This window comes from Anser anser (assembly GCF_964211835.1).
Source record: "Anser anser genome assembly, chromosome: 14".
In the NCBI taxonomy this organism is placed as follows: Eukaryota; Metazoa; Chordata; class Aves; order Anseriformes; family Anatidae; genus Anser; species Anser anser.
In genome coordinates, this window is record NC_139735.1 from 14,297,073 (window position 1) to 14,318,667 (window position 21,595).

The window sequence follows — 21,595 nt, forward strand, 5'->3', positions numbered from 1 at the left end:
TACAACAGGTTTAAGGTAATATGTGTGAGGTTGTTCTGTACTCCATCCCATGCGCTCATCCCCACAAGTTGCTTTTGAAGTTGTGTACAAAAAGGACCAAATTTGGAAACCTAGCAGTTACTACTTAACCCTTTCTGTACAGAACTGAACTATTTAATTTACTCTTTGATGAAGATACTATTTATTACCACTTTTTTTTTCTAAATATAAATTGCATAGTGACAGAAAAAAACTCTGAACTGTGGATTACAACACAAGCATTTGAACAATGATCAAATAAAGTTGTTTTCTTTTGACCATTATTATTTACTGCTTCAGGAGGCCACCATGATGAATGCAAATATTCAAGATGCATACTTACATACATTAGACTTTGAATAAACAAATTTAAAGTCAGTGGTTTTTTTTTTTGTTTTTTTTTTTTCTGGAGTGTTATACTTACAGCTCTCTAGCTGCAGTTTGCATGTTTGTGTGTCCATAGGATATTTTGACAGGTCCATGTTACAAGCAACAGTAGTAGTGATTCTGTAAGAGGAGAAAGAATTCTAAAGTTGCAATAAAAGCATGGTAATGGAATATTTCTACTTCTCATAGCAGACTAGACCACAAGGATCCTGCTCCATTTAGAAAATTTTGACCTATAAAATGAAAGGAATGCTGCAGTCAGAGAGAACCCTCCTTAAGATACGTTCTCTACAGCCATACTGATGAAAGTGTAACTGAAGGAGGATTTTTGCCTTGCTGTGGTGGGAGCCTTAGTGTGGATTAACACGTTTTCCAGTGCTACTGTTAGCACTTGGAAGTTACCCCTTGTCACCTGAGGCACAGCAACTAATGGTGCATAAACCTTGGCTTGCTTTGATGGGGAGGGTGAACAAGTCTGCTTATAGCAGTTTGCTTGCATTGAAGGTAACTGAGACACGCTCCGTTACATCTACCTAGGAAGACCTAAGGCTTGCTAACACATTACTGTGCACATTTCTGCAGTGCACATACACATGCACTTTTTGCTAAAGAGAAGAAATTATGGCCGCGTGGCACTGGATAAGGAAATAATTCCCCACCATCAGTTAAACTTTTACTGTAAAGATGTCCTCTCTCCCTTCCTCTCCAGCCTCCATCTGACTCTATTTGACTTGTCCCACGTAACATCCAAAACTGTGAGCTTTCTGAGCAGACATTGCTCTGTACACAGCCCGTGTCATGTTGTGGAATCCTGCCTGATCCTTGGCAGGAGTTTCCAGGTGGCCAGGACTGTGGGTAACAGATCGGTAGAGTACTGTCACAGTTGGCTTGTTGGCTCCAAGCTCATCATTACCTCTGACAGTTGCTGTCTGCTCCTGTCTAGCATAATTCTGGAAATCTATTCTGAACCACTGTCATCAGCGAAGGCAAAGGTTGATTTACCTTAAGGCATACAGGATGGTGCCGTTAGAGAACAATCTTATGAGGCGGTTGCCCACAGTGACATCATGCAGGAAGGACCTTTTTGACTCCACGATGTACGTGTCTGGTACCCAGAGCAATTCCACTAGACGGGCATCCAGCGTGAAGCTCTTGTTGCCATGAAAGACTAACCGGGGATCTGTCCAGCGCTGCCGCAAATATATAGTAGCTGTATAATCCTGGGGAAGAGAGAAGAAACTGAGGCTGAGCATCCAGAACACCTGCATGGAATAAACTGTATGCCATGTGTGACAAGATGCAGAACTCACAGTTGCTCAACCCATCAAAGCTCAGCACCAAATGCATTGCAGTAAAACCAACAGATCTTCATCGTAGTTTTATTTATTGTACTACATTTCCCATATACTTATGGGAAATAAGTATATATAAGAACTCTAACGTGTTCTGTATGAGAACTAGAGATTATATTCACAGTGCTTCAGTTTTATTTTATTGTGTTTTTTAAATTATTTTTATTTTGAAATGAGCAGTTATTGTAATTGATATTTTTGTGTCTGTTTTGCAGGTAAGAAAACAGATGGGAAGTACAGATTTGAGGCCACTCAGAAAGTCACTGATATTAAAAACCAGCCATGGACTAGAGATGGAAAATTATACGTGTATTACATACATGATGAGAGACACATCTGGAAGAAATAGAGGAAAAAATTCCAACCTGTTATTTCATCAGTAAGGTCAAAAAAACCCCAAAAAACACTAAACTTGTAGCATCTTTTTTTTAACAGGACTTTGAATTGAAGTGATTAATTTGGCTTGAATTTAGCCTGCCAAGATGTATCTGCAGTGTCTGAAGTATTTGTATATTGCCCCACCATAAAAGAACATGCAATGCTCAGCTCTAAAGAGCCTCCTGGACAGAGACAGGACTCTGTTGTATTATTTTGCTTCCCTCCTTACAGATGCAGTAAACACAACCAGTTATGCCTTTTAATTTCAAAAGACCTGACATTTGTGTAACAGCATGAATTTGCTGTATTATACCACAGATACATTGCTTGTTTGTGGTGGACGCTGCAGTTCTGTTTCATTTAATCTGTAATTTGTAGGATGGTTTAACAGAAAAGGAGCTTTGACCTGAACGAGGAATTCTCAGCAATGTTTGAAATCAAGCTGTAATCAGAAGCGGAGGGAACCAGACTCAGTGGTGGGAAGATGGTCTCTGTACATTTGAAAATTGTCATTACTTTTTTTCTGGGGGGGATGACCAGTCCATTGAGCCTCAGACTGTCTCAGCTCAAAACCTCATTTCTCCTCCCTGAGGAGAGACACTGGCTGTCTTCATACAGCCCCACCACATCCAACCGAGGCCAGTCCTACCCCACACAGAGGGCTGCTACACGGAGGAAAAGGAAGGGAGAGGAAATTTCCAAGAGGCACTCAGGTGGTTTTTTTGTTTCTTTTGTTTTTTGATTTTTATAAGCCAGTAGGACTTTTGGGGTCATCGCTTTTTACTTACAAGCCCACATTACTATGGTGTCTATGTAGTCTGCAACCATAAGTGAGCCTTCTTTTCCTCACACCCCTGAAAGTGGTCAGACACAGGAAAACAAAGCAGCTGGAATATGACAGTTTCTGTAATGAACATATGGTAACATGATGAGTCTCTCAGGCAGATCCCATTCTCCTCTCTTACAAAACAAATTATTTCGCTTACCATGTCACTCTCAGATATGCTAGAAATACTGGCAATGTCCAGGCTCATTGCGATTTGAACAGGTTCTCCTGTGGAGGGAAAGGAAAGCTTAAGCAGAGAAGAACAGAACCGGTCAGGATGCCGTACAGCATGGGCGCTGCTCCCAGCTTCCCCCACACGCAACTTTATCTCTAAAACTGCAGAAGCCCAAAGGGCTAGACACAGTTTCAAAGCACTAGGCTCACAAATTACTTTATCATCCAAAACGAAGTTGTTGCTGTTAGGGAACTGGAGTTCTGTATTTGGTGATGGTACCAGACAGCAAATATCCATGTCCATTAGCCATTTAAATGAGCATTTCAGTGGCATTTGCCAATGGGAAGCCAAAGCCAGTTTATTCCTTGTTATCCAGTCCACAATGTTTGCACAGTGGGAGGAACAGCAAGCACTGCACGATTTGTTTCACACATGCAGCTCTCTGAGGACTCTCCACAAGCAGGTGTCCACCAGCAACCCTGTTCCTCAGAGAGGAAAACTAAGAGTCAGAAAAATTCAGTGATTGCTGAGACCACGTACTGGGTTACAAACGAGAAATGCAACAGCCTTGGCCTTTTTATTATATTGCTGTTTTATTTACAAGCAAATTTTCAGCATTCAAGTCCTGAATCTTGGTACTTACTCCCCTATTTTCTATTATTAACTCTTAAAATCCACCACAAGAGGGCAGCTGCTCCCCAGGAAATGACTGAAGAGCACTCACCAGGTCCTGCAATGGGGTGGGTGAACAGGTGGCTCTGAAAGAGGGTCATTATTAACAAGCAGAAAAACACTGACTTTCCCTTAGGTTGGGCCCCATTTGTTTAATCCCAGTGGCTCCAGCATGACTTTGGGGCCCAAAGATCTGAGCCTGTCCCCTGGACCACAACGTCACTGTTGCGCTGCTGCGCACAGACCTGCTAGCAGTGGGGCTTGGTGCTTTCCAAGACTGCCCTCTGCCCAGGTGGTAACACAGCAGTGCCATCTTCGTGGGACTTGCTGAAACTCCTTTTCATCATCTCTAAGTCACGTGTAGGAAAGTCTATGGGACACTTTCTAAATCTCTTTCCAGGTTAGAAGGGTTTGTGTTTTTGTTGTTTTTTGAAGTGTTCCAAACTCCAAAATGTATTTCATTTACCTAGGATACATATTTTTTCAAGTAGCTGTCATTTACATTCTTCCATCTTGTTTTTAGATATTTAGACACTTGCCAGTAAAATTAATGACCAGAGGGCGGAACTGTGAGGACTTGGGGACTCTGGAGGAGGTCAAACCTGAGTTACAACCACTTTTGTTTAATGGTTATAGTAGGCATAGTCTGGCATAGATGGCTGTTAAGCAATTCAGAAGCATCTGCTCACTTATATGACAGGCTCTAATAGAGCTTTTCTATTCCTGCATGAGACATTTTGGGCATAACAAGCTGCTAAATTCTGTCTTGTCCCAGAAATTTATCACCGTGGTCAGAAAAAAGGAAGGGGCTCAAAGCTGCCAGCAGCAGAAGGTCAGTCTGCAGGAGCTACAGCGGAAAAACATGCAGCTCCCGGAGGAAGCTGATGGGGAATTTTTCTGCTGAGCTTTGTTTCAGTAACAGGTTCTGGCAGACAAGCAGAATTTATCAAAGTTTTCATAGATTTTTAAGCTTTAATCAATATTTTTCAGGTGCTGAATGCCATTCCGAAACTCGTTCCTCCAAGTGGTTACAGCATTTACCTGGGAGGTGGGAGACCTGACACCTAAGGCAGACAACAGCCTCGGGTGAGTTCCTAAATGACTGTCCTTCAGGTGCTCACTCTGGAGTTTCACAAGGGTTTAAATCAGGTTTAGTTTGTGTCCCAGTGTGAAGTGAAAGCACTTGTCAAAAAGTCATTATTTCTGGAAAGAAGAATGACTTATTCCTCTACGCCCACTGTCTACTAAGTAAATTTACATGCACAAAAATAAAGCAGAAAATCACAAGGGGTAGGCCCTAAACAAAAGCATGCACAATTAGTGCAGAATTTAATTACTGTCAGATCTTTCATGGAGTTGCTGAAGTGTTTTTTTTTTTTTTTTTTTTTTTAATAAATTCCACGTTCTTCACAGATGGACACATTCTCATGCCCTGTACGTGCATGTGTGCACAACGTATTCAAGACAACACTGGATGCACAGGTAGGAGGGCAGCTTTGGCTACGAGCTACTTTAAAAGGGACACAACCTTTTAAACTGGGGCATGCTAATGAAAGCTGAGAGCACGCTCACCCCTCCACACAAGCCTAACAGACCATTCTTCAAACAGTGAAATGCAGAGAGCCAACATACCACCGAAGTAGGGCCTGAGGTATTTGTTGTATCCCACAGTGAGGTTCTCAAATCCAGGGAGGGATGTCGTGTCGCTGCCGCCCAGGTTGGATACATGACCCAGCGAGCACCTCCTGGGGACACAAATAACGTCCTGTTACATGGGGCCAACCGCGCTGGGCGCACCAGGTGTGCAGCTGCTTTCCCAGCTTGTGCTCAAACAACCAAACTACATGAAACGCTTACTAAAAATAAGTAAATAATTTAAATCATGAGCACTTACATTACTTAACTTAGCTGAATAATTAAAACCTTAAAGGGATGGGAATATAGCAAATTACCTCAACAAGTAACCACAGGTTTGCAGACACCATGGCTTAAGGTCATTCTTTAAATGTCCCATACAAGTCAAGCAAGGTCAGTATATCACAGAGTTAATAATAACCTGTAATCTCCTTCCCATTCCCCCTCATAAAACGTATATACAGAACATCTCTTTTTATCCTCCTGCTTATGACAGCCTGAGACAAATCTTACTGCCCAACAGCTCCTCCCTCCTAATCACTGTTACCCTAAACAAGCTTTCATCCTCATTTGTTAGTGTCAGGAAGCATCTCTACAGCTACCATCAGGAGTAAAATCCCCGAGTACGTTGGAAGGAGAGAGGTAAGGCAGTGAGCACTTCATAGACATGAGGAAAGTTTTGTGATCTTGACTTCCCCAACTGCTGTGCACACAGAGGGTTCAACCCCAATTTACTATAACAAGGTCAAAATTAACATTTTGTGGACAGACAACACAGCTAGTACCTGGCATTGTGAGGTTCACAGAGCTGTACCATCATATAAACAGACAGCTAGAGAAACAGGATTTGGGGACCGTAAAAAGGTACGTTTTATGGTGCAGTGTCCCCAGGCACTGTGTTCACGTGCTCACGTAATGAAAACATGAGTGAACCGTTCAGTTTGTTAGTGCTCTGCGAAGGGCTGAAGGAGGTGCTGTCTCTCTCCCCAGTCTCAAGCGGTGCTTTAAAGCTGACACAGTCCAGGGATGGCAATAACTCAGCTAGGAGGCATGGGGGGAGGTGTTTCCAGCAAAAACAGCTGACGTTCCTGCTCTTGAACAGGGAAAGAGGGGTTGCGCTGTCAACACATAGATTGTATTTTGGGGACCTGTGCAGGTTGCTGTTTGAGCACCCAGCTTTCTTTGGAAGGGCTGGAAAATTGGATGCATAATTTCATTTTCGGCAACATTATTTATATTAAACATAATTCAGATGACCTATACAGCAAAATAAACACTCCAGTTACCTTTGGGTTGGGAGGAAAAGCCACAGACTGAAGAAGCAAAAGTATCTGCAAAACATCTCTAGAGATTATTTCAGTATTTGCGCTGCTCTTCTGTGAAATAAAAAATTAAAGTTTTGTGGTTTAAGGAAAACAAATTAAGGGAAGAGGACAGGGAAAAGAAACGCTGCACAGAGACAGAACCCCACAATGACATTTAACTTTCTCAGCACATCGTGACACCTGCCCTTTCTTTCTAGCTTGTATCATTTTTCAGCTCCTTGCTATCTTAAATACTTACCAGGTAAAAGACGCTAGTGACAGCTCAGTTCCTAAGGTCCTTTACAGGGTGACCAGATTTTAGCTACCGCTTTGTTTTAGATGGGGATTTTCTTTCAGTGTGGGTTGGGGATTAGCTAATGTTGAGAGTAACACCATAGAGAAAAGATTTATTAAATAGAGAAGTATTTAGGAAGTTCCTAAAGCTAATCACACTCTGAAGCCATGCGAAATCCTTCCCACATGACAGATTCAGCATCTCACAGTTGCATGCTCCGCTAATCATCTACACAGAAATGTTGTAGCTTTGCACTCCATTAGCTTGTACCTGGGATAAACCCACACTATTAATAGTAATGTTGGCAAGTCACTCAGCATGCAGTACAGGATGAAATCATTCTACTTCAAATGGGTTTCGTTGACTTTTCTGGGAGTGGAACCGAATCCTGGCTTCTGGCCTGAGACTCCCACGGGCTCGTGCTAGCCTTGGAGCTGGCACCATGATGGGGAACACTACCCAAACTCTGCTCCGCTCAGCATCGGTGCCCTGCCTGAAATGCTGCAGTCACACATCTCTACTGGGGGCATGAACAACTCTGCCACTTGCCTGTTGGTGTTCCCACAGTAAGCTGCTGCAGGAATGGGCTGGTGAGGACAACACTGCCACAACTGCCAAGGAAAGATTGCTACTTGGCCATCATTGGTTTGAGCTGGAGATACTGAGCTGCTTGACCCATATAAAAGAAGAACTTAAGACAGAAAGGATAATGCTATAAAGTAGCATTTGGTTAAAGTATGAAAATTTATGAATTTCAGCTGAGGGACCCTTCATTAACATCCATTTCACAAAGGAGCTGTGGTTGCTAGCATTTTTGTGCATTGGTTTCTGAACAATTTTATTGCATCTGATCCTAGTTACTAAGACCTTATTTTGAAGAAAGCAAGCCAAACTCTATTTATTTTGATGACTAGTGGGTGGGGACCTCATATGTAGTAAAAAGTTGTCTTACAACCCTGTTGTGCCATCAGTTAGCCAAAATGAAACATGCTGCAATGTGCTATCTAGCAAAGAGTGGAAACAAAGCAACTTGGATAAATTTATAGCTGCTGCTGCCGCCACAGACCTGAACTAAATCTCGATTTCTCTGTGCCTCTGCTAATTCTCCACAGAACAAGGAAAATCTTTTCTCCTTCTTCAGAGCACGGCTGTGAAGGTAAGTATATCAAAGGTTGGGAGGCAGTGAAAGGGTGCTCTGTAAGTAAGTACCTGAGAGCTAGAAACTCAGCATACTGAAGTGCTCATTGGCAAGGAAAAGGTGACACCAGCACCCAGAACTGAATATAACCAAAGCATTTCTTAGCTATTTATTGAAATAGAGAGAGACAGAGGAGTGCCAAAACTGTGAGACTGTGTTTTTTGTTGAAGCCCAAGAATGACAGCCTATGTGCTACATCCCCTAACTTTGAAGGGCGGAGAGGAGTGAAAACACAAGAGCAGGAAAGTCACCGGCATCTGCAATAATTCTGTTTATAGGGAACAGAGTGAGAGGTAACAGAGATGTACGCCGTCACCTGATGGGGCCCCAAGTGGTATTCAGGCTCCTCTGCACTGCTGCCCACGTAACCCTTAGTGACAGGCTCCTTCACATCCAGCAGCAACGAACGTGAGACGAGCCAGCAGCAGGCACCGCAGTCCCGCGTCACCTCTCACCTCACATCTGAGAGTGCCGCCTGCGTCTCACCGCAGAGCAGGAGATTAGCATGTTCTCTGATATCCTCGTGGCAAATGGCATCCCAATGCCAGGCAAAAGGAGCTGTTGCAAGGATCTAAAAAGCCACCCAGAAAAGTAGACCCCTGTGATAAGCTGCTAAGAGTCAGGTAGTAATTCACAAGGTTTCCTCGAGCCACACTGCTACAAACTGCAGAAGCTGCCACACAAGCACACGTGCATCAGAGAATAAAAGCTGTTGAGGGAAGACAGAAAAAGTAAATGCAGAAATAAAAAGATTGCATTTACTTTGCCCATTTAAGTGCTGCCTCTTTATAACACAAAGGAAAAATTTTCCTGATGAACTTGGGCATAACCTGCCTGTTGCATTTCCTTCACTCTGCAGGAAACACCGTGACAAGCGGCTCGTGCTGCTGGCAGCCCGAGGACACCCCGTGTCCTTCTCCTGTGCTCCCCAGACAGACCCTGCAGCACCCGGACACCCTCGCACCCGAAACCTCAGCCTGCCAGAACCAAACACAAGCGAGACCACATCTGAAATGTTAGGGCAGCCATTTTCACTCCCATGTTTTCATTCCCGGGTCAAGGTTTGAGGGACATCCTGTCAGGACTCTTCTGTCTTTGGGCATACAGAGATGTGGATCGTTTGGCTTTGCCTTTGCTGTCCTGGAGAAAACCCCAGAGTGCAACCCAGGCAGCAGTTTCACCACCTCTTCTGCCCATCTGTGGTCAACGCAGCCAGCAGATGGGAACTGTGCTGCACACAAAGGCCGGACAGACAGCGACTCCCTTTTTGTTCCCTGTATTCTCTCAAGGGATTAATGTTCCAGGGAAAGGCATCACTGTACCACCACTGGGAGTTTCCAGCTTCATGACTGCCACGTAGCTGCACCATCCTGTACCGAGCTTTCTTTGGCCACTGGCACAAACGCAGTAGTTCCTAAACAAAACTACAATCTGATGAACGAAGCAAACAGCATCACGTACCCTGGGATCAGATTTAACTGGCTTTGTAGAAACCAAGAATTCACATCAAGGTCAGCATGTTTATCTAGGCATGGTTTTGAGTGACTGAAGCCAAATTTATTTATTTCCTTCTTTGCCCTGCCCAGTCTGAGTTATGAGCAGCTGTCTGATCCTGAGAGATGACTACTTTGGGGATGTGGGTGGGCAGGGGCTTTTGTAAGGAAAGGTCCATGGCATGACCTGCTCTCTGCACAGCTGCTGCAGGAGAGTTGTGCATTCTCATGATTGAGAGCTGTTCAAATTTTAACTTACTGACCAAACAAATCATGAAAAGCTTTCAGTTTCAGTTCATTCAAAGTGATTTACCTCTCAGTTTCCTCAGATTTAAAGTTTAACGTGAAATAATTGTTTCTGCTTGTTGTTTTTGTTGTTTTTAATTTCAAATTTTGTTCTTCCCAAAACAAAGTTTTAATTTTTTAAATTTTTCATGTTAAAAATCTATTTTGGGAGTCCAGGAGAAAATGTGGAGCTGCTACAAAGAAGAGAGCAGAGTTAACAGGAAAACAATTGTATGTTGTATTTTTCTGCAGGCCACTCTTATTGGAAACTCTTAGTTATTTGACACTAAAATCAAATTATGCAAAAACAATCCTACTGTTACAGAACTAAAAAGTTAGTGGGATCCTGTCACGTGCCAACAGATACAGGAGCTCAGACCTCAGCTGGCCAGGACAAAAGGAGACAAGAGGTGGATGCAAGAAAAAGGGGGTTGGAGGACCTGGAAACAGCACCAGTACTGGCAAGTGGATAATACCAAAATGAACTTTCTGATGTTTTAGCTTTAAAATCTTTTTGCTTTTAGTATTTTCTAACTAAAACAAGGCATTGAGAAAAGAGTTTAAGTGTGTTAAGCAAGAGAAAGTAGAAAAAAGAATATTGACTTAAGCCTTTCATGTTTCAATATTCTGTCAAAATCTGAGTTTTTCTTTTTCCTGATCTGAACTTTTTTTGTCCTGCTGATTTCTGTGTTTGAAGAACTCTAATTTCAGCCACTTTGCTGATAACTGGACCAAGTCCAGGAAATCACTACTGGCCCGTTGTCTGCCTGGAAGAGCAGGAGGTAGGCTTTGAAGCGGATGCGGTAGCCCAGGCCCAGCAAGGCATGTGCTGGCTGGGGCAGGGAGTGACCCTGGCACGGAGAGCTGGCTGCTCAGGGCCAGATGCCGACCGCTGTAATCTGCTTTTTGCTTTTCACTTGCCTTGAGTGGTTATCTGGAGTCATGGGCAGGTAAACAGGCAACTTTATGGTACCTACAGAAATCCTTCAAGAACTTCTGTGAACTTTTGCTCTTGGTAAAAAAAAAAAAAAAAGTAGATTCTTTCCATCCATGTCACTGTCATTACATCACATGAAAAATGACCTCAGCTCCAGAAAAAGCAGGCACTGCCGAGGTGACTAGCTGAGGCTGTAATGCATACCTACACGTGTTCAAGGCAGTCCTTGCTGTGCTTCAGCGCAAGGCAGACCCTCAGCACCCACGTACGGGTCTCACAGGCCAATGGGTAGCAGCACCTGCACCGACAGGCCAACAGCAACTGCCCCCAGAGTCCCAGGCTGCATGACACACACACCAACCAGGGTAATTTAAAAATAGAGAGCCCACTCCTATGTGCTGGTACTGTGAGTAGCACACACATTTATATGCTTTGACCTCATCTGTAGTACTCCTTTTAGTTTACGGCAGTATGAGAGAGGGGAATCAGTCCTATCATTTATATGACACATCCCCCCCCCCCCCCCCAATACGCTACAGGCCTGATTCCTGCCTTATTTCTGATCTTCATTGGAATGAGTAACTCCAAGATGCAAGTAGAGTTTACATAAAATTAGATTCAGTCCTTTTGTAAGAGTGTTAAAACTACACCCAGGTAATGCATTTATGTTCTCAAGATGTAAACTCTGATCCTTCAAGCTGCTCTGAGAAGTGGCAGCTTATGCTCACATCTGCCCACCCAGCATGGTACACGGGTTTGCCTGCAGCTGGCAGGGCTGAGTTCTTTAAATACATGCAGAAAGTCTTAAATCATATCAAAATGAAGGTTACTGAGATTTACTTACGTGAAATTCTTCCTCCAAAATGTTGTTTGCCTTCTGTCTGGTCAATTCATTTACTCTAAACAAATACAATGGATGTAAAACTTCAAAGTCATTAACATTTTATACGGTAACTTAGCATGCTTGAGGCACCTTTTTCTCCTACAATGGATAGCTTAACTCAAGCTATAATCTAAACTTGCCTGCAATTTTCAGTCTCCTGTGGCTGCAGATCTGAAAGCTCACAGCTGTCTGTGCTCAGTCACACTGGGCAATTATTTCAGAGCACAGGTTTCATTCATTCGGCAAACCTGCCCCTCACTGCAGGCAGGGATCCAGGGCTGGGTGCAGAAAGTTCATCTTCCCTCCTCTTAACAGGCACAGAGATCACAAGCCAAGCAACATTGCTTTCTATGATTTCGCTCTCTACTTGCCAACCCTGTAATAGTAACCCTATATATACTGTCCCTCCCACCTCAGCACTTCTGCTCGCTCAGTCTCCTCCATTGTGTATGTGCAGGTATTTGATGTGAGACATAATTATTCTTGTTCCTATCAGCTGAGACAAGCACGCACAGGATTAACTCCCTCGTGGGACACAAAATAATACACCCTTCCAAACTGTACATGTAAAGAAGTGGATAAAGGTCAGAGGATCTTCTTACACTAACAGTAAATAAAGCAAAATGGGAAACAAAAGGTGATTATGGAAAGATTCACACGTGAGCAGAATTTGAAAATAATGAGATGGTGCCATTTAGACAGAAAGGAACTAGATGGCCATAATGATAAATGAATGGAGAGGAAATGCATCAGACACTTCATTTCTAATTATTCTCCCATTATATCAGACCAAGGGCATGGTCAGCATGGTCAGTTTACCAGAATGCTACAGCAGAAACACAGCCACAACGTCCACAGTCAACACATGGAGCTTTTTCTTCCAAGCTAACAGGAATCCAAAAACACTGAACAGGTAAATGTAAAACTAGAAATCGCCAGATGTTCTGGGTGGTTTTGAGATTGCTTTCCTCAGTCATTTTCGACAGCCAGGACAAAGGGGAACAGCTTTGCTTACAGCACTTCCTTGGCCAGTCTCCATGGCGGAGCTGCCCGTACTGTCTCCTGAAGCGTGCACTGCAGCAGGCCCATAGGGCAATTAAGCAACGACATGATTTAGGTGAGCGAGTGCTACCTGCCTTGGCCCATCCCTCCAGAAGGAAAAGCAGGAGGGACTCGTTGACCTCTCAGAGGACAAAAGGAGCATGAGAAGGACTCGCTTTCTTTTTTATTTGTCCTTGCTGAGCATCTGGCTCCTGCAAGCAGACGTGTGTCACCATGTGCCAAGCTGAGCAGCACCTTGCTGCGGGGAAAGGACCCAGCGTGGTCAAAGGAGGGGAGTGAGGACAAACAGAGCTGCCAGCAGCTCATTAATCGAGGGCTTGACAACACGTTGATGAACAGGCATGTAGGAAAAAAAATATTGGATGGGGCCCCAAGGAGCACAGTTCAGACTTAAGCATTCATCTTACGTACGTATCAGTCTGAATTTCTGTAGGGCAGTGAAATACTCCTCTCCACAGTAAGTTTCAGGGAAAAAACAGACATGTAATGTCTTGAAGACCTCCATGGCCCATTTCTTCCTAACCCATTTATTTTGCTGTTGCAGGCAGCACAGTCAAAGCTGCCTTGTGACTGCGTTTCCTTCCATGCTGAAGTTCAGTTTTCCTCAATAAATGTTCAATGTCCACAATGCTGCCACGGACGCAGAAACAGACTGCCAGCATTTCACTTGGAGCAGAATTTCACTTTTTTTAATAGATAAATACATTGCCTATTGCATGAAGAGGACTAACTCATACATGAGTAAATAAAACCTTTCACTGGAGCCCAGTGCACACCCCCTCAGCAGAGCTCCGCAGCATAGCAGGAACCCTCCAGCTGTCTCTGCAAAGTGTCTCTGCACTGCAAAGTTACCGTAACGCCTCAGCACGGTGGGATCACCTGGCTGCAAGGACTGAATTCAGTGCTTCCCAGGAATGAGGCCCCTCAGAAGCTACCCCAGCCAACACACCGCGAGGCTGTGACAGCGCCTCGGCGCCCTTCCAGGTTTCTGCCTCTTGCCAGCACTTTGCTCACGCTGCCGCCGTGACCTGGGGTGAGGGCGCCGCCACCAAGCAGTGGGTGCTGCCATCCCTTCCCGCGGGCACGCTGCCCCTAAAACGGTCTGGTCACGGTGCCTTTGTTAACCTCTCTTTAAAGGCCGTTCAATGCCATCTTTAATAGTGCAACATCCCATTCAATACAGCAATAAAACAAACAATGGTTTTAGTTCATTTTTTCCTCTTTTTAAATCATTCAAACAGCGTAAATGGTCCCCACTGCTAAGAATGGGGAAATTTAGCCACCAAGAGACCCTGCAGACTTGCATCGCGTTATTTTTCCTCCTTATTTCCTTCATTCCCATTTGCCCAGACCCTGAAGCCACCTCGCAGTCAGCACGGCAAAGCAGCCCTGTGGCAGGCATCGGTCTACAGAGCACCAGATTTATTTAAGATAATCCTTCATATGAGTGTTCATCAATAACTGCTAACCTACTCCCTTAAAGACACAGATCAATTGACAGAGCATTATAATCCCTTAAAATATTAATGTCCTATCAGGGAGACAATTTCACTGGGCCTAGAGACTCTTCCATTATTAGAAATTATGCCCCAGCCTTAAATAAATTAACTCAATAAATGTCTTACCATGAATACAAATTCCTGCTTAGGGTTTGCAAATAAAATGATTTAGAGCTGTTCTCTAAGGAAAGATGAGGTGTTTAAACTTGCAAAAGAAGAAGTGCCACCATATTCATTGGTCTTTTGTTTTAAATTGACATTTTTTTCCCCCAACTGAAGGCATCCCTTTCAGAAGGGAGGGGGAAGTCTCTGGAAAATTAATTTGCTACATTTTTCTTAGGCTGTGCTTTATGCTTTCAGTTCTGCAAACGTACAGACCTGTGCTCAACCCCAAAGGCAGCGCCTGCCTCCACGAGCAATCCGGATCCCGAAGGCGAGGCTTGGCCCCAAGGCTGAGGTTTGGCAGGAAGGAGCCCCGCTGGCTTCCTGCAGCCGTGAGGTCCTCCCGCTGTCAGGAGGGCACCAGGACTCTGCGCAGTGGGAGCCGAGGCAGAAGCAGAACGGTGTCCGGCAGCAGCTCACCTGGGGGCCAGAACTTGGCAAAGAAACGCAGCGCGGCACTGCCTGCACTGCGGCAGGCCCAGAGCTTTCCCAGGGCGCAGCAGCAGCCTTGCAAAGCCTTTAAACTGCTTTTCTCAACTCCTGCAAGTAACCCGGTTGTTACTTACTGGGGGTTAGATAACCCAAGGAACACCAAGTGTAACTTTGCCCTTCATGCCAAAAGTAGGCACCCGGTTGGACTGCTGGGCTACTGTTTTCTCACCCGGCCTTAGGTCACCTAAGCTTCAGCCAAGGCCAGAGCACACAAAAAACACGCGGCCCAATGCAGCGGTGGTTAGCTCAGTGTGAGTCTGTCAGCCTACAGCCCCCAAATGGCTACTACATACATATGCCTGAAAAACCCCGCAGAGTTCACAGGGTGACTGTTAACAACCTTTACAATTAATAAAGCTCCAGCCTTAGCAGGTGGTGTTGATTTCAACAAAACACAAAGCATGTAGCAGCCCATTAATCATCCCACGCCTCCTGTCAAAGCATTTGCCCTCTTCATATTGATGAATTGACTGCAGCAACACGAAAGCCACATTGTCACATTTCATTAGAGCCGTATTTCACACCAACGGCCCCTGATGTTTCAAGAAGAGTTTTCCAGCTCTGCATCCTTCTACAGATTCTGGAGCTGGTGAGATGAATCCAGAGCAACAGCAGAGTAACGTCTTGGCTGCCTGTTACACATACTCACACCATTTGGATCTCTGGCCACAGAGTTTTCATAGAAGTTTCACCCCCCAAACACGTTGCCTTTTCTCTCCACGACTGTACTGCTATAAACACATCACTTCAGAAACTGATTTTCTCAGACGAGCACCACCTGCTTTGCTCTGTCTGTACTGTCCTTAGGGACAGGACAGCCCAGGACAGGTAGTCTGCGATGTGAGGAGTACCCCATCGCTTGGTTATCTGCCTGCTGTCAGCTACTGGGTGTCACTGCCTGCCTGCGGGATGTCCAAAGCCACGTCCTGCAGCAGAAAAAGGCATATCTCGATGGGTGCTACAGTGAAAGACAATCACGACACCACCTCCCAAAAGGATTTGCCTTAGCTCTGAACGCAGTGTGCAGACATGCATATTCCTGTGACAATGCAGGTAAACATATTCTGCAGAAAACAATCTGAAACTTTATCTTCCCTGTAATATTTACCTTTTCTCTGTTCTCAGGTATCCGTTTAACGAGACTGTGTGCTTTGAAAACCAGAGCCCTGTTGTTTCGTGGTTAAGAGCTCACAGGACTGTTTCTTGGTCTTGGCTTAACAGGACCAGGGCATCTCTTGAAAATGGATGCAACATTTTCAGCTCTTACATTTCAATTTGTACATGTTAAAATACAACAAAAGTTCAGTCCCACACTGCAATATGCACATAAAAGACAAGTCAGGATGAAAAAATAGCCACATTGATTCTACCTGACTGAATCAGAAAAATTTGTGAAAGAGACCATAGAGTCAACTTATTTCTTTTGCCTTAGCTAAAGAGAAATTCTATCAGAAGCCAGCTCCAGAGTCACTTTACACACCGGAAATTTTACAGGAGGATCAGAGAGATCGCCTTGGCAGCAGCCTTCTCCTTAGCGCTTCCTCTTCGAGACACTGACTTTGTACTCGTAGCTGATGCATCAGCGAGCTGCTGTGCTGCTGACAGGAAAGCAAGCCTTCCTGCTGGGGAGGGCTACGTGCTGCAGCTCCCAACGACAGCATCTCAGTCGGCTCCTTAGCACCCTGAATGGTTTGGACAAACGTAACCCCAGCTCACACGAGTGTGTGGGCAGGGCGAGGGCGTGCAGCCCGCTCCCTCCTCTCCCCTGCTCCTGCGCCACCAGGACGGGTGCCCACTGCTGCACCTGTGCTACCCCGGGGCCCTCAGACATCCACCAGTGCCCGTGGGCAGTACATCCCATCCACTGCTCCCAGACCAGAACCATCCTGGTGGCCTCAGCTTCCCCACAAAGCTCACATTTAGCAGTTGTACGCAACCATCAGCTTCAGCTGCCTCCAATGTGAGGAGGCATGCTGTGTGCTGGCCCCGCTGCCCAGCTCACCAGGCTGGGGCCAACCCATGCAGATACCATCAGCAAACAGCACGGGGTAAAATAATACGTGATAATAAGTTTCAAAACAATGTGGCAAAAAGTACAGTTAGAGCAGTGACTTCCCTGCTCTGTGCAGCCCCGCGGCCCCTCGGGAACATGGTGGGCGGGCAGACACCCCTCTGAGCCCCTGCTGCCTCCTCCCTCCCATCCCCAGCACCTGTAGGTTCTGGCTCCATCTCCAGCCGTCGGCTGGGCTTCACGCTGCCACGGTGCAGCCGGTGGTGATCCTTGCTGGAGCCGGCCCCGATGCTCTGGGAGATTATTCCTTAATAGGCTGATCTCTGCGCTAGCGAAGGGCTGAGGAAGGGAGGAATCCATTATCAGCTCCAATCTGGCATTACGACATGTTTGCTGTTTTGGTTCTGCCTCCCAAAAGCAGAATTAATTGCTGGGCTAGAACACAGATAAATCAATCGGCTCATACCACATTTATTTTCGGTAGCTATGCACTGGGCTCCCGGCAGCTTCAAAACAGAGACACCCACTCTTGCTGTGAAGAGAGGTGAAGGTTGAACTTCTGCCAAAGTCCACCTGCTGAGAGCGGTGGCTGCCCAGCGTGCCGGCGGGGCAAGGCAGCAGCATGGCCACAGCAGCGACATGGAGCCAGGCAGCAGCACACTGGTGGTATTTCTGCCCCATCTCAGCGTTTAAGTGTCAAGTCAGACCCACTGCGTAACTTATCTTTCTAGCTTTTCTAAAGTAAGTGCTGGAAAGACAGGATAGAGAGAGGAGGCAGAAAACTGATATTGTGAAAAACAAATATCATTTTATACTGTAGACTTATTTACAGCAAACTCTGGGACTTGACAACGGTGTCTACAGCAACAAAGAAAATAAAACACTGAATCGTAACCAGTATACTCTTTTTGGGTGAAGTGATAAAGCAACACAACCTCAAACCGGACTCCTGCCTGAAAAATTCCTTCCTGCTCTGTGCCTTTGCTACCCAAAATGTGAAAAATGGAAATAACTGTTCATTCTATCTGTCAGCGACCTTTAAAGACAAGGATGCACAGAAACACGCTTTACTGCTGAGCTTCTCTTACTTTGACTTGCAGCCTCTCCAGGATTTGTTGTTCTTCCCTCTGGCACACTCAGGCAGGACAGGCTCCCCATCCAGCTTTGGTGCGAGTCCAGCTGCCTGCAGATGCTGCCCCCAGCAGCACAGTGTCCGACTCCAGAAACCAGCTCACGCGTGACAAGCAACAGGCCACATCTTGCCTTGCAACCAGTATTTAAAACCCTTATAACGTACGGACACTATGAACAGAGAATGAATGGAGACGCAAGGCACCGGGGAGCGGGGCTGCGGGACGGCTGCCTGTCAGTGACATTGCCTCAGCCGATGCGTCCACAAGAGCAGCCAGACCCCGGGGCAGTCCTGAGCCAACCTCACAGCAGCCCATGCCCAGCACTCTGCTAAATCTTACCCAGCACTGCACATTATTTGCGGTGAGGCAGCTATTTGCTGTAAAACACCGACCAGGTTCCAGCTGCTCCTTGAGAAGCAATTGGTGCCAACAACAAACTCCTCGTCACCAACAATGTCTTGTTCTTAACAAGTCTAACATGCCAACACCGCTGGTAGTGGAACCAAACAAACGTTTCACATAGGAACAAAAAAGTTCTGGACTGGTACCAGGCATGTTTTTTTTTTTTTTTTTTCCCAAGCCTCATTTAATTATTTCCATTATGATACTGCCTGTTGCAACCTGAAAACATGATTTTAATCTGTGTGCACATCAGCACCCAATGTTCATACCTAGATTCTTGCACATCTTTCCAACTTCATTTTAAACATAAAGAATATGCTTTAAAAAAAAAAAAAGGTCAGCGTAACCTCTTGTCAGATACAAGAATCAGTTTGGGAGCAGGCAACTAATTGGGCACAATTTCAGGCACACACTATTTTGTTATTATCTCAAATTAATGCACAGCTGTGGTTTAATCTTTGGCCAAAACTCTTACATGACACGATACCATTCCTTCCTCCTCACTCACTTATTAGATATGTATCTGGTCCGTAACAAGTGCCTACAGCTATCAAAAGCTGGGCAGATATTTTAACTGACACTAGATTAAGATCTGTTGGAAAGAATTGCTTATTTTTTCTTTGATAGTTCGAAATACACTCACAGCAGATGAGATTAAGATGTACTTAATTAGATATCTGTAGTAAGCACTAGATTCTGGTTTGCACGTTCATGAAAAGTAAAGTTACCTCCACTGGTGGTACATGTTTTTTGGAACTGTTTTGAACACCTTAAACATAAAAGCTGCAGCGAAGGCTTAACTTTATTTAATTTTTAAATGAAGACCTTTCCCCACAAAGCACCTTTTCTTCCAAGGTGGGAAAGAGAGCTTCAAGAAGAAACCAGAATGCTGAAATACTTGGATGAACACATTAAATGAACACACTGCACAGATGCTTTATGTTTCCTCTCTCCAAAGACTGCACTTCCCAGGGGCATTCATCCCACACAGTGTTTCTGCTGAAGCAGCCCTGAAGCCCTGGGGGAGGCGCGGATGCAGCAGGGACCCCCCAGTACCTCTACGTGTCTCACACAGCACCGCAGCGATGTAGCCAATTGGAAACCTTTCTGTATTTCATTTCAGCCTGAACACTCACAGAGAAGTGATATGCACAGATCCAGTGTTGTGCTGCTAAAGTGGCTGGATGTTGGTTATATACAGACTTTTTGTACTATTTTCACCATTCAAAAATAATAATTCTTGCTCTGTTACTTTTGAGCTGAGGAGTTACAGAGAGTGGAAGACATTAGATCCAGGTTATTCATGTGGGATATGAAAGTAGCAATATGCGCTACCGGAAGATAAGTAAAAGCTGATAAATGTCTTACCTGAAGCTTTTGCTCACCGTTACACCCCAAGTCTCAGTCCTACAGCTGCTCAACTCTAGTGCAGCAAGCACGGGAAGTCATCAGGTACACATTTGTCAGCTGGGTTGGGCCCATGTGTGCACATCCGGTATCTCCTCAGAACAGACATCTCTGGAAACCTCAGAGAGCACTTGAATAATTTCCAAGATCAATTTCAAAGCAACAAGCATTTTCTGCTTTGGGGAGAAACAAAATGAGATGGAAAAATTACCCTGATGTTTGCATGGGTTCACCATTATGTTTAGCTTATGAAGTAGTTGTGGTAGGTTTGCCATGAGAAAGACAGCTCATAAGCTAGAAGAGTCTTATGCAGTCTGAAAATGCCCCGGCAATGGACAGTGCAGAACAGAAACGTACTTGTGTTTAAAAATAGCCTCGATTGTTGTTAGAAAGTATTAAGCAATGCTTTTTGCCCTTAACAGCACAACATGGCAGTGAGGACAATGTAAAAGGCTAAGTGTTACCCTATGAATCAGGAAATATTGCTCTAGCTAACTTACTGGGGCTTGAGGTGAAACATGAACTTTGCTTTGAATTCTGATGGGATGTAAAACAGCCCCAAAAAATCGTGGGCTTTCTTTTGAGGATGTGAGCTTAAGACTCTTCAAAGCCAAGTCTGAACGGCAGCACAACACAGACTTTCCGTTTTATTCCAGTGTTCACTGAAACGTTTACCTTTGGAGGAGATGATTTTGAGCACTGTGGAAACAAGGAAAAGGAGAAAAGATGTATATGATGGAGGTTTCCCAGACGCATATGAACATGTTTTAAAGGGATTAAAAAAATAAATAAAATAGCAGGCTTTCCTTCAAGTTTTGCATCTCAAAAAATTAGAAGTCTTAACAGCATCTACATAGTTCAGAACGTGCTACCTGCAGGGTTCCTTTCCCACTTCTACATGTCATGGAGCTCTAGGTTGGAGCCAGATTGATGCTCCTTGTGCATCCTCCTCCAGGCCGCTCCTTGTCAGGGTCTTTCGTGATTATTTTAAATGTGTCAGGGCCATGTTATCCATGTGCCAGGGAATGCCCACACCAAACCAAAAGGAAATCATAAAGAGGAAAAAAAAATGACATTTTCACTCACAATTATTTACAGTTCAGTTTTGTTACTGTATTAAAGTACCTCCGAGGCCTGGCACAAATAAAATAACACGCTCTGTTACCAAAAATCTTTGAAACACGAGCTGACCTTACTTCTGTGTGATACTGATAACTATCTGACTAAGAAAATGCCAGGTGTCCTGAAAGGCCCTATAGCCTATTTACTGCTGCGCCTACAGTCAGGGCACATCATCACACACACCTGAAGAAGTTATGTGGCGACTGGAAAAGTACTGACCAGTATGTCATGTCCCCACGGGACCGTCGGCACCCAGGTGCCCTGCCGCAGCCTCAGCACATTCGAAGGGAATTGGCTTATGATAGGGCCACACATCTGCCTGCCAGGGAACGCATGCACTGTATCAAAAGGGAGCCTGCTAAGAGAAGGAAAAGAACCAACACTGTTACTCCTACGATTATTTACAATTCAATTCTATTACCACATTAAAGTACTTTAAATGAATGTATTGCTACCTCACATCAGAT

At 44.8% G+C, this 21,595-nt stretch overlaps 2 protein-coding genes across 17 annotated transcripts in view; both read right to left on the bottom strand.

Annotated features, from left to right (window-relative positions):
* GABRP (gamma-aminobutyric acid type A receptor subunit pi) overlaps nucleotides 1–20,102 on the bottom strand; it is a 33,182-nt gene extending 13,080 nt beyond the window's left edge. The window contains exons 1-9 of one of the 7 annotated variants that reach the window (XM_083798228.1): nucleotides 18,153–18,616; nucleotides 17,264–17,403; nucleotides 14,778–16,735; nucleotides 11,800–11,854; nucleotides 6,730–6,819; nucleotides 5,441–5,553; nucleotides 3,122–3,189; nucleotides 1,408–1,625; nucleotides 443–525 (exon numbers count right to left, since the gene is read on the bottom strand). In XM_083798228.1, the coding sequence (XP_083654354.1) occupies nucleotides 443–525; nucleotides 1,408–1,625; nucleotides 3,122–3,189; nucleotides 5,441–5,553; nucleotides 6,730–6,785 (538 nt within the window). In that variant the 5' untranslated portion in view covers nucleotides 6,786–6,819; nucleotides 11,800–11,854; nucleotides 14,778–16,735; nucleotides 17,264–17,403; nucleotides 18,153–18,616. Of the gene's footprint in view, nucleotides 1–442; nucleotides 526–1,407; nucleotides 1,626–3,121; nucleotides 3,190–5,440; nucleotides 5,554–6,729; nucleotides 16,736–17,263; nucleotides 17,813–18,152; nucleotides 18,617–19,967 lie in introns of those variants that run through there. The other 6 variants (XM_083798227.1, XM_083798224.1, XM_083798226.1 and 3 more) reach the window with 6 other exon arrangements.
* Nucleotides 18,754–21,595, bottom strand: part of KCNIP1 (potassium voltage-gated channel interacting protein 1) — a 256,038-nt gene continuing 253,196 nt past the window's right edge. For all 10 annotated transcript variants that reach the window (XM_083798237.1, XM_083798238.1, XM_083798243.1 and 7 more), the window contains 3 exons: nucleotides 21,348–21,486; nucleotides 20,507–20,705; nucleotides 18,754–20,182 (listed from right to left, as the gene is read on the bottom strand). The gene's annotated coding sequence lies outside the window, so the exon portion shown is untranslated. The remainder of the gene's footprint in view (nucleotides 20,183–20,506; nucleotides 20,706–21,347; nucleotides 21,487–21,595) is intronic.